The 13829-nt window shown below is 37.9% G+C and overlaps 1 protein-coding gene across 1 annotated transcript in view; it reads right to left on the bottom strand.

Moving 5' to 3' along the window:
- Positions 1-7107, bottom strand: part of AKT3 (AKT serine/threonine kinase 3) — a 332652-nt gene extending 325545 nt beyond the window's left edge. Inside the window, exon 1 of the mRNA XM_061187389.1 lies at positions 7050-7107. Within this exon, the coding sequence (XP_061043372.1) occupies positions 7050-7100 (51 nt within the window). The 5' untranslated portion in view covers positions 7101-7107. The remainder of the gene's footprint in view (positions 1-7049) is intronic.
- Between the last annotated feature and the right edge of the window lie 6722 nt (positions 7108-13829).

The raw sequence follows: 13829 nt of genomic DNA, 5'->3' as shown, positions 1-13829 counted from the left end.
AAATAACATACAAGGGAATCCCCACAAGGTTAACAGCTGATCTTTCAGCAAAAACTCTGCAAGCCAGAAGGGAGTGGCAGGACATATTTAAAGTGATGAAAGGGAAAAAACCACAACCAAGATTACTCTACCCAGCAAGGATCTCATTCAGATTCAACGGAGAAATTAAAACCTTTACAGACAAGCAAAAGCTAAGAGAATTCAGCACTACCAAACCAGCTCTACAACAAATGCTAAAGGAATTTCTCTAGGCAGGAAACACAAGAGAAGGAAAAGACTTACAATAACAAATCCAAAATAATTAAGAAAATGGTAATAAGAACATACATATCGATAAAACCTTAAATGTAAATGGATTAAGTAATCCCACCAAAAGACATAGACTGGCTGAATGGATACAAAAACAAGACCCATATATATGATGCCTACAAGAGGCCCACTTCAGACCTAGGGACACATACAGACTGAAAGTGAGGGGATGGACAAAGATATTCCTTGCAAATGGAAATCAAAAGAAAGCTATAGGAGCAATTCTCATATCAGACAAAATAGACTTTAAAATAAAGACTATTACAAGAGACAAAGAAGGACACTACATAATGATCAAGGGATCAATCCAAGAAAAAGATATAACAATTGTAAATATTTATGCACCCAACATAGGAGCACTTCAATACTTAAGGCAAATGCTAACAGCCATAAAAGGGGAAATCAACAGTAACAAAATCACGGTAGGGAACTTTAACACCCCACTTTCAACAATGGACAGATCATCCAAAATGCAAATAAATAAAGAAACACAAGCTTTAAATGATACATTAGGGCTTCCCTGGTGGCGCAGTGGTTGAGAATCTGCCGGCCAATGCAGGGACACAGGTTCGAGCCGTGGTCTGGGAAGATCCCACATGCCGCGGAGCAACTAGGCCCATGAGCCACAACTACTGAGCCTGCGCGTCTGGAGCCTGTGCTCCGCAACAAGAGAGGCCGTGACAGTGAGAGGCCCACGTACCGCAATGAAGAGTGGCCCCCGCTCGCCGCAACTAGAGAAAGCCCTCACACAGAAACGAAGACCCAACACACCCAAAAATAAATTAATTAATTAATTTAAAAAAAAATCCATTAGGTAAATGATTTAAAGATGTCTAGAGTAGCTTCTTGAGAACTGCTACTCTCACCTGCATGACCAAATCATAAACAAGCTTATGCAAAAAGAAAAAAAAAAAAAGATACATTAAACAAGATGGACTTAATTGATATTCATAGGAAATTCCATCCAAAAACAACAGAATACACTTTCTTCTCAAGTGCTCATGGACCATTCTCCAGGATAGATCATATCTTGGGTCACAAACCAAGCCTTTGTGAACTGAAATCGTATCAAGTATCTTTTCCGACCACAACGCTATGAGACTAGATATCAATTACAGGAAAAAATCTGTAAAAAATACAAACAGATGGAGGCTAAACAATACACTACTAAATAACCAAGAGATCACTGAAAAAATCAAAAAATACCTAGAAACAAATGACAATGAAAACACGACGACCCAAAACCTATGGGATGCAGCAAAAGCAGTTCTAAGAGGGAAGTTTACAGCAATACAATCCTACCTCAAGAAACAAGAAACATCTCAAATAAAAAACCTAACCTAACATCTAAAGCAATTAGAGAAAGAAGAACAAAAAAAACCCCAAAGTTAGCAGAAGGAAAGAAATCATAAAGATCAGATCAGAAATAAATGAAAAAGAAATGAAGGAAACGATAGCAAAGATCAATAAAACTAAAAGCTGGTTCTTTGAGAAGATAAAATTGATAAACCATTAGCCAGACTCATCAAGAAAAAAAGGGAGAAGACTCAAATCAATAGAAGTAGAAATGAAAAAGGAGAAGTAACAACTGACACTGCAGAAATACAAACGATCATGAGAGATTACTACAAGCAACTATATGCGAATAAAATGGACAACCTGGAAGAAACGGACAAATTCTTAGAAAAGCACAACCTTCCGAGACTGAACCAGGAAGAAAAAGAAAATATAAACAGACCAATCACAAACACTGAAATTGAAATGTGATAAAAAATTTTCAAACAAACAAAAGCCCTGGACCAGATGGTGTCACAGGCAAATTCTATCAAACATTTACAGAAGAGCTAACACCCATCCTTCTCAAACTCTTCCAAAATATAGCAGAGGGAGGAACACTCCCAAACTCTATGAGGCCACCATCACCCTGATACCAAAACCAGACAAAGATGCCACAAAAAAAGAAAACTACAGGCCAATATCACTGACAAACAGAGATGGAAATATCCTCAACAAAATACTAGCAAACAGAATCCAACAGCATATTAAAAGGATCATACACCATGATCAAGTGGGGTTTTTCCCAGGGATGCAAGGATTCTTCAATATATGCAAATCAATGGGATAAACCATATTAACAGATTGAAGGAGAAAAACCACATGATCATTTCAATAGATGCAGAAAAAGGTTTCGAAAGAATTCAACACCCATTTCTGATAAAAACCCTCCAGAAAGTAGGCATAGATGGAACTTACCGCAACATAATAAAGGCCATATATGACAAAACCACAGCCAACATCGTTCTCAATGCTGAAAAACTGAAACCATTTCAACTAAAATCAGGAACAAGGCTGCCCACTCTCACCACTATTATTCAACATAGTTTTGGAATATTTAGCCACAGCAATCAGAGAAGAAAAAGAAATAAAAGGAATCCAAATCAGAAAAGAAGTAAAACTGTCACTGTTTGCAGATGACATGATACTATACATAGAGAATCCTAAAGATGCTACCAGAAAACTATGAGAGCTAATCAATGAATTTGGTAAATTAGCAGGATACAAAATTAATGCACAGAAATCTCTTGCATTCCTATACACTAATGATGAATAATCTGAAAGAGAAATTAAGGAAACATTCCCATTTACCATTGCAGCAGTAAGAATAAAATACCTAGGAATAAACCTACTTAAGGAGACAAAAGACCTGTATGCAGAAAACTATACAACACTGATGAAAGAAATTAAAGATGATACAAACAGATGAAGAGATATACCATGTTCTTGGATTGGAAGAATCAACATTGTGAAATTGACTATACTACCCAAAGCAATCTACAGATTCAATGCAATCCCTATCAAACTACCACTGGCATTTTTCACAGAACTAGAACAAAAAATTTCACAATTTGTATGGAAACACAAAAGACCCCAAATAGCCAAAGCAATCTTGAGAAAGAAATATGGAGCTGGAGGAATCAGGCTCCCTGACTTCAGACTATGCTACAAAAGCTACATTAATCAAGACTGTATGGTATTGGCACAAAAACAGAAATATAGATCAACGGAAGAGGACAGAAAGCCTAGAGATAAACCCACACACATATGGTCACCTTATCTTTGATAAAGGAGGCAAGAATATACAATGGAGAAAAGACATCCTCTTCAATAAGTGGTGCTGGGAAAACTGGACAGCTATTTGTAAAAGAATGAAATTAGAACACTCCCTAACACCATACACAAAAGTAAACTCAAAATGGATTAGAGACCTAAATGTAAGGCCAGGCACTATAAAACTCTTAGAGGAAAACATAGGCAGAACACTCCATGACATAAATCACAGCAAGATCCTTTTTGAACCACCTCCTAGAGAAATGGAAATAAAAACAAAAATAAGCTAATGGGACCTAATGAGACTTAAAAGCTTTTGCACAGCAAAGGAAACCATAAACAAGACGAAAAGACAACCCTCAGAATGGGAGAAAATATTCGCAAATGAAGCAACTGACAAAGGATTAATCTCCAAAATATACAAGCAGCTCATGCAGCTCAATATCAAAAAAACAAACAACCCAATCCAAAAATGGGCAGAAGACCTAAACAGACATTTCTCCAAAGAAGATATACAGATTGCCAACAAACACATGAAAGGATGCTCAACATCACTAATCATTAGAGAAATGCAAATCAAAACTACAATGAGGGGCTTCCCTAGTGGTGCAGTGGTTGAGAATATGCCTGCCAATGCAGGGGACACGGGTTCGAGCCCTGGTCTGGGAAGATCCCACATGCCGCAGAGCAACTAGGCCCGTGAGCCACCACTACTGAGCCTGCGCGTCTGGAGCCTGTGCTCCGCAATGGGAGAGGCCACGACAGTGAGAGGCCCGCGCACTGCGATGAAGAGTGGCCCCCCACTAGCCACAACTAGAGAAAGCCCTCGCACAGAAATGAAGACCCAACACAGCCATAAATAAAGAAATAAATAAATAAATAAATAAATAAATAAATAAATAAATAAAAATACAATGAGGTATCACCTCACACCAGTCAGAATGGTCATCATCAAAAAATCTACAAACAATAAATGCTGGAGAGGGTGTGGAGAAAAGGGAACCCTCTTGCACTGTTGGTGGGAATGTAAATTGATACAGCCACTATGCAGAACGGTATGGAGGTTCCTTAAAAAACTAAAAATAGAACTACCATACGACCCAGCAATCCCACTACTGGGCATATACCCTGAGAACACCATAATTCAAAAAGAGTCATGTAGCACAATGTTTACTGCAGCTCTATTTACAATAGCCAGCACATGGAAGCAACCTAACTGTTCATCGATAGATGAATGGATAAAGAAGATGTGGCATATATATATAATGGAATATTACTCAGACATAAAAAGAAACGAAATTGAGTTATTTGTAATGAGGTGGATGGATCTAGAGACTGTCATACAGAGTGAAGTAAGTCAGAAAGAGAAAAACAAATACTGTATGCTAACACATATATATGGAATCTAAAAAAAAAAAAAAAAAAAAAAAGGTTATGAAGAACCTAGGGGCAGGGCAGGACAGGAATAAACACTCAGACGCAGAGAATGGACTTGAGGACACGGGAAGGGGGAAGGGTAAGCTGGGACAAAGTGAGAGAGTGGCACGGACGTATATACACTACCAAATGGAAAATAGATAGCTATTGGGAAGCAGCCGCATAGCACAGGGAGATTAGCTCGGTGCTTTGTGTCCACCTAGTGGGGTGGGATAGGCAGGGTGGGAGGGAGACGCAAGAGGGAGGAGATATGGTGATATATGTATATGTATAGCTGATTCACTTCGTTATAGAGCAGAAACTAACACACCATTGTAAAGCAATTATACTCCAATAAAGATGTTAAAAAAAGTAAATAAATAAATCTTCCAAATTAAAAAAAAGGTAAGGAAAAAGTGGAATACCCAAGTGCTTAAGGCCTGACATGAGAGCAAACATAATCCATTTGAGGGACAAGCAGATGAATATATCTGAACTGCAATGAATGAGGGGATGAGTATATGAGATGAGGTTAAAGAGGCAGACAAGAGGAAATCCAGGGTAGCTGGATTTTTAATGGTTTTAATGGAGCTTGAAGCTTATAAATTGGGGGAAGAGAATACAAAACTATAAAAACAAAATTAAGTCCTAAATTGAGTATTTCTTCAGAATGAGAAAGAAAACTACATTAAATTACAAAATTTTAATAGTTCTCAAGCACATCAAACAATCCTAACATAATATTTTAAATAATTAACTCCCTGGCACACCTTTATAATAATTTTTCCTACATATCTTGGGTGTATTGCACTTGACTGTCTCTTCATGACAATGATTTTGTAATATCATTTTCTATAGAGTCATCAGAGAGAACAGTTCAGTCTTTCACCTAGAATACAGGGTGAAAATTTATTTTTTATAACTGATAGTTTAGAAAAGTTTCTTTCAGCTTCACAACTGCCTGTTGATGATGCCCACTTTGTCCCAGCTTAAATACTTCAAATTACTGAATTTGTGAAAACCTCTTCTACATTTCTTTCACGAGTTGTAAGATTAGAAGAATGTTTAACAAACTTTAAAATGGTCATCTTGGTTTCTCCTCCATTACCCACATTCTTCCAGTCCTGACTGGGTGTCGCGGGACAAGTTCATATCACCATTCAGCCTCTGGCCCTGTACCTTCATGTGAGGATCCCAGCTGGTAAGCATTCTTAAAGTGGGTCAACCCACAATAACTAAACTATTTGTGAAAGGCACTGCAAATCACATAGATGTACCAACACATCTCTCCTTAGGATTCCAAAACTCCCTATGTCCACTCCAACATAACCTGCAAGGATGGAAAGTGTGACAGGGAGGAAGTCAAAGTGTAAAACCATGGTGGCCTTAATCAATTTAGGTCCCGTCCAGGAAACAGCCTGCACAAGCAAGAGACCTCAAGCTTTAATTAGCTTCATGGTAACTCTACCTCTGTCCAGATCATTCTGAGCCTTAAAGATTATTGATAGCAGTTTGGTTTTTTTTTCTTCTGTAAGAGACAAGAAACCGGTAGAGTTTTCATCAAGAGATCTGAATTATGTTTTAACAAGTACACACTGAGAAATGTACTGACCTAAGGCTATCTTCTAACCCTGATCAAAAAGGGGTACTCAAGCATGAAGCAGACCAAAATTATCCTTTCATATTCTGAAAATTTGTGTTTCCTCTTTCTCCCCATCTCTGGATTTAAAATCCCAGGATATACAAATCCAGTCATCCCATTATTTCCCCCACAATAACCTCTGCTTGAAAAGAAAAGTAATAATTTCTCAACTTACAAGTTTATAATTAAAGAGTATAATAGCTATATGAATGTAATTTTAAAAAGCAAAATATTCAGTTACTGAATATTCTCTCTCCTACAGCTATTGTGGGAATGGAGGCACTTTCCCAGCTGTGTAGCCCCAATTCTGACAGCCTGGCCTCTCCATCAATCAACTCCAGGAGACCTCCTTTCTGCTTAAATTAGCAAAATTTAACCAGTAACTTAGTTTTTACAAACAATTAATAATCTGTATCTAACAGATAAGTATTCAATAAGCAAATAAGAGCAAACCAGTCAATCATGAACCCTGAAGTTATTAAAAGCATTGGGGGTAGAGATGTCAAAAACGATTAGACGCTGTTGAACCAGAAATGCTGGAGGGTGACAGCATTCCTCAGCCCTTGAAACTCACCCATAGTCTCCTGTTCTGCCCTTTGATCCAGGCTTTGGAGAACAGTGTCATGAGAGTAGTACAGCAACTTCTCACCACACAAAATACTCCTGCTACTGAAATGCAAAAGAAATAGAAGCTGCAAAGAAAAGGAAATTAAGGAATGTAAAAGGGGGGAGGGGGCACATAAGAACTGAGGTGAGAACAAAGTGTAATGTAACACATACAGAAGAGCATAATTGAGACAGAATAAAAGCACTGTAGGATTAGCACTGGGAAACATCACACACAGATTCCATCATTTGACGAATATTTACTGATCATTTACTTCATGTGTATCTAAGCTAGATGACAGCAGTGGGAATGGAAAAAATACTGATGAACATTACGGAAGAGTTAGGCAGTATTTGGTTATAGGCATTGGGGTTATGGCTGGATAAGACAAAGGAAAAGGTCAATAATGACTGGTCTCATGTCTAAGTGCTAGAAAAGGGGTAAAACAGTATAATCAAATAGAAAAGCTGGGAGGTATAACTATTTTGGAAGAAATGGTTAGTCTGCTTTCAGACAGGCTGAATTTGAGATAACAGGTAGCATTTTTCATATTAATTACTAATTCCCATTTTAACTAATTCAATCAAAAGAATCAAGTCCCTCATCCAACTATAAAGGATTAAGATGCATAAATAGAGATTCTGCAGCAAACGCTAGACTTCTGAGACGTATTAAAAGGCATGGGCTAGATAAGAATATTACATGAGTCCACTGTTTCACAAAAGGTGTCCCATGACACATTAATCGTCCTCTTTCTGAACATGCTACTGCCACTATCTCTCACACCCTCCCATCTCCTCAGATCCCACCTGAGAAGTTTCATGAGAAAAAAAAATTGTGTCACAAGGAATTTTTGGAGAATCTCACAAAGTATAATTACTTTTTGGAATTCTACAATGTACACTTTTGAGAACCCTACTAAGGAAACCTTCTATTTTGTTTAGTCCAGGTATTTCCCAACCTTATTCAAAAGCAGAAATCTATTTTTGAGGAATACCTACCCTTAATGACTTTGGGAAATGGCACACAGATAGTAAGCTACTTGAGGGCATAGAGAATTTCTTATTAATCTTTGCCTATTCACCGTACCTAACATGATATGAAACACATAGGAAACAATGTGTGCTGAAACAAACAACTACTTATAGGGTGTATGTAAAAGCCACATACTTCGGTCCTTTTCTAAAATCTGTTCCAAAATACTAAGGATCATCCTAGGTTTTTTATAAAAGTTCTTCATATACTTCATAAAATCTCTACCATAAATTAATCATATGAGTATATTATCCCAATACCACTGGATATAAGCATACTTTTTTTTGCTTCCAAAATTAAGTCCACCCTCAACACACCTGAAGACACCTCTGACGCATAACAATAAATAACTCAAAATAGAGCATTAAGTAAAATGGCTTCATAAAAACTGTGAAGTAATATATAACAGCAAACATTAAAGTATGAGAACTCGATGAAAAGCATACGCTTTATATTAATGACAAGAATTAAAAGAAGAAAAAGAAGTAAGTAGTGAAGAAATCTTTTTCCCTTACCTTCTACTAATCAATTCAGGTAAACCTAAATAGTCACTTATTCCAGTCTCCTTCCCACAATAAGGAGAAGAGGAAGAAAAACATTCTGCCACTGGGTGGGGGAAAGAACAAAGTGTGCCCCTCCAGGCTTCATTCAGTAGCTCAGGGCCAAATGAATCAACATGTTTATCTACTAATACAGCTGAGCTCACTTTACAGTATTATGCACTTGAAAGGAAATGAACTTTTTAAAAATGAAACTAGTACAAATGAGAAAGTTTTTGTTTTTTGTTTCTACAAATTTAGTTAAGCTCTTTGTTTATAAAGACCAAAATTACAGAATAAATCTTTCATTGTGTCAAAATGTTTACTCCAAACTGAAGAAGATTTGAGGAAACTCAGGCTCTAAAACATCTGATCTAAGGGTCAAGGACAGTCTGACTTCTTAGTTCTGCCAGCAGTTTTTAAAACTTGCTTCCTGTACTAGGGAATGTTCACTGTTCTTGCACAAACAATAATAAAAGTCATTTATACAACCACCTTGGTTATTTTTTCCTTTCGTTTTAGATTCACTGTTTTGTAAGAGCAAAGGCTACAGTTGTTAATTCTAGTAAGTATTTTGAGTTTTTATCTACCACTATATTTCTACTCATTTAATATTTGTTGGGAAAAAATATGAATTTATTAGTTTATTCAAAAATACATCCTGAATGTCAATTATGTGCCAGACATTACAGATGAAAGTCAGCAAAAGAAATGTGGTTACTGCTCTCGAAGAGCTTTCAATCCAGCTGGGAAAAAAGATACTATAAAATCAGATATATATATAAATATATATATATATAAATATATATATACATACACACACACACACACACACACACACACACACACATAAATATAAAATGCAGACTATGAGAAGCAAAAAACCACCATGGAAACAAATAACATGATCTAGCCTGGGGGTCGCTTTGCTAGTGCCAACTGAACTAAAATTAGCATAACAAACATTAAACATGATTTAAAACACACACATATCCCAAATCATGCTAGGAATAAAAATGTCCACAACTGTCGGGAGGGTTTATAGGGGCAATGGTAACATCTATATGACATCGAAAAAAATAACGGTGATAGCTTCATGTGAACAGCACTAACAGATCACTTATCTCTGTAGGAAGAAAAACAATGGCTAGTCCTGGTATATTTCCAGTCAAAAATAGGTTTTATAGCCAGAACTATTTTCCAATGAAAAAGCCAAACATCAGCTATTAATCTAGTTATTATAATTTCCAATAATCTCAAGTCTTCCAAACAATTATATTGAGTTTGTAACAATACATGTATCCCAAGCCTGAACACCTCACAAAACCCAGGTTGCAAAAAGACAACTTCAGCTTCACAGATCACAGGATCATATGATGTTAGAGCAGAAACAAATTTCTAGATGTCATCTTACAATAAAACACTTTCACTTTTCAAATCAAACATGAGACCCAAAGTGGGGAAGTAACATATACAACCATCATTCATCTAGTTAGTAAGGAAGCTGACTAGACCCTGGATCTCCTGAGTCCCAGTCCTATGCTCTTTCTACAGCATTACAATAGCAAGTATATCAAATGACAAGGAACACACGTGTTGCAAATAAATAAGGAAAAGTTTAAAAACACAGGAATTCCATTTCAAAAATGTTACATACCTTCAATTGACACGCACTTCCCTTAAGTCCCTCTTAATGTTCCCTCTTACTACACACCACAAGGGTAAAAGTGAAGGAAACTATGAACATTTACTGACCCTATAGGGCCCAGGAGCTAGGTTGAGTGATTTTATCTATTTTAATTTCACTTAATCATTACAACTACCCTCTGAGTAGGATATTATTAATCTCATTTTACTGATTTAGATTTTATTTAGATTCAGAAACACTAAATAACTTACTCAAGGTTACACAGCATAAAAATGGCAGAGGCAGGATTTTAATTCAAGTCTGTATGACTCTAAATCCACGTAGCCACTTTACCACAAAAAAGTAATTTTTCACAGGAAAATATTACACAAAACAGTTCAGTCTCCCGGAGCACTCACCAATGTCCATTTAACTACTGAAGAAAAGTTATTTAAGTTTGGTCTGGGAATCTAATAACCATTTACTACATTATCTTACAAGGAAGTACCAAGTTTTAAACAACTACTTTACGAGCAAAATTTAGAACACATTCTTAGGTTGAATATTGTTTGTATTTTCTTTTCAGCATCCTTTTCAATACCACTGTCACTGCCACCCAGAAAAGCATCAGCTATCCATTCCTATGAAATGTTGGTTCACGAATAGGGAGAAGGGTACAATGCATGACCACTTAAGAGAACCACATGAAAACAAAAACTACATTTTAATCATTCTGATTTCTCCACTGGTGGATAACCCATTAACAGCTCCAATCAGGAGAGAGTATACTACTCAAAAAATAAGAACTAGTAATGCAAATAAAGCAAAGCACATCATAATTGAAAAAAGACCAACTTCTGATTGCACAACTACCCATATCACAGAACTAAGTTTCTGCTTTCCCAGTTCTGCTAAATCTACATCAGGTTCTCAGCTTCCGATAGTTGATATCTTCTTTCTGCTGTCATCTCTCATCCAGTTCTCTTTACCCTCATGGATTTATGCTTTAGTTTTCTCTACCATTTTAGTAGGGAGAGAAATAGGTGTCTTCTCTGATAATACTATTAGAGGATTTTTTTTTTAGGTTTTCTTTTGATCCCTATGGTGTCTGTTTTCTCCCAGTACTCCAAGTATCACTCCCCTCCTCCACCTCTTTATATTTCTATTTGCTTATGTTTACCTCTCTTTTTTTATGGAGGCTTTCCCCAAATGTCTGATGGTCCTGGATTCTTAGTTCATAGTTAAGAATGAGGTTCTGAAAAGAATTGATTGAAAGATCTGTGTGGGGGAATAGGGCTTGTCAACAGGTGGAATTCACTCTGGGGGCTCTTGTGGTGAGCCTACCAGTACCTTAAGATAGTTCAGTTTTCTAAAGGAGATGAGCTGGACAGACTGAAGTTCTGGAAGGAGAAAAGAGGAAGCAAGCTAGAAGTTCCAGAGTTTGGATGTAGATTTCCCTTAATCTTCTTGTTTTAAATAATCAGCCATCCACTGCCCCTGGTTTCAAAATGCAGGCACTTCTTCATTTTATAAATAAACCTTGGTCTACTGAGGCCAGGATTGGTGGTGGAGGCAGTCACCTACTTATAAGGATACATAGAGAAAGAACCTATAAACGTACCTATTTTCTGACCAATCTCCCTGTTTTCAGCTCCACTTCTGACCTCAACTTTCCTTAGTATCTGGTGCCTCCCAATGCTGAGCCTCTTGGGAGCTTCAGAAAGACACAATACAGATAACCCTTGAATAACATGAGCTTAACTGCACGAATCCACTTATACACAGATTTTTTTCACTACGTAAGTACTACAGTGCAACATGATCTGTAGTTGGTTGAATCTGCGGATACAGAACTCCAGATACGGAGGGCTGATTGTAAAGTTATACGTGGAGTTGCGACTGCATGGGGGTCCCCTGTGTTGTTCAAGGCTCAACTGTATTACACCTCTTACAGGTATTGTGCACTTACAGGCATTGTAACCTTTCCTTTCTGCTAATCAATTACTGCCTGTCCATCTGCTTTCTAATTTCAAACAATCAGCTATTTCTGACTCCTGCTGTATCTCATTCAGCAGGAAATGGAGAGTTACTGTCTAAAGCAGCAGTCCCCAACCTTTTCAGCACCAGGGACCGGTTTCGTGGAAGACAACTTTTCCACGGACCAGGGGGTGGGGGTGGGAGGGGTGGCGGGGGGAGTCAAGCGCATTACATTTATCATGCACTTTATTTCTATTATTATTACATTGTAATATATAATGAAATAATTATACAACTCACCATAATACAGAATCAGTGGGAGCCCTGAGCTTGTGTTCACTTGCCACTCACTGATACGTATTTTGTTTTGTTTTTGTTTTTTAATTAATTAATTTATTTATCTTCGGCTGTGTTGGGTCTTCATTGTTGCGCGCAGGCTTCCTCTAGTTGCAGCGAGCAGGGGCTACTCTTCGTTGCGGTGCACGGGCTTCTCATTGCGGTGACTTCTCTTGTTGCAGAGCACGGGCTCTAGGCGCACGGGCTTCAGTAATTGTGGCACACGGGCTTAGTTGCTCTGTGGCACGTGGGATCTTCCCAGACCAGGGCTTGAACCCATGTCCCCTGCACTAGCAGGCGATTCTTAACCACTGCGCCACCAGGGAAGTCCACTGATAGGGTTTTGATTTGAGTCTGCAAGCAATTGATTTATTATGGCCTCTGGGCAGTCAAACCTCTCTGCTAATGATAATCTGTATTTGCAGCCACTCCCCAGCACTAGCATCGCCACCTCAGCTCCACCTCAGATCATCAGGCATTAGATTCTCATAAGGAGCGCGCAACCTAGATCCCTCGCATGCGCGGTTCACAGTAGGGTTCGTGCTCCTATGAGAATCTAATGCCGCTGCTGAACTGACAGGAGGCGGAGCGGAGCTCAGGCGGTAATGCAAGTGATGGGGAGCAGCTGTAGATACAGATGAAGCTTTGCTCGCTAGCCCACTGCTCACCTCCTGCTGTGTGGCCCTGTTCCTAACAGACCAGTACTGGTCTGTGGCCCGGGGGTTGGGGACCCCTAGTTTAAAGAGTATGGTCATCCCTCGGTATCCACAGGGTGCCAGGACCCTCACAGATACCAAAATCTGTGGATGCTCAAGTCCCTTATATAAAATGACATAGTATTTGCATACAACCTATGCATACCCTCCCATATACTTTAAATCATCTGTAGATTACTTATAATATCTGAAATGATACATATGCTATGTAAATAGCTGCCAGCACAAGGCAAATTCAAGCTTTGCTTTTAGGAACTTTCTGGAATTTTTTTTTCAAAATATTTTCAATCTGTGATTGGCTGAATCCACAGATGCAGAACCTTTGGATATGGAAGGGGCCAAGTGTACAAAGTTTCGGTTTTGCAAGATAAAAATAGTTCTGGAGATGGATGGTGGTGATAGCTGTAGAGCAATGTGAATATACTTAACGCCACTGAACTGTATGCTTAAAAATGGTTAAAATGGTCAATTTTATGTTATGTAGATTTTACCACAATTTTAAAATATAATTTTTAAA

The sequence above is a fragment of the Eubalaena glacialis genome, chromosome 3 (genome assembly GCF_028564815.1).
Source record: "Eubalaena glacialis isolate mEubGla1 chromosome 3, mEubGla1.1.hap2.+ XY, whole genome shotgun sequence".
In the NCBI taxonomy this organism is placed as follows: domain Eukaryota; kingdom Metazoa; phylum Chordata; class Mammalia; order Artiodactyla; family Balaenidae; genus Eubalaena; species Eubalaena glacialis.
Note: the sequence above shows the minus strand (reverse complement) of the source record. Positions and strands in the feature narration are given on the sequence as shown.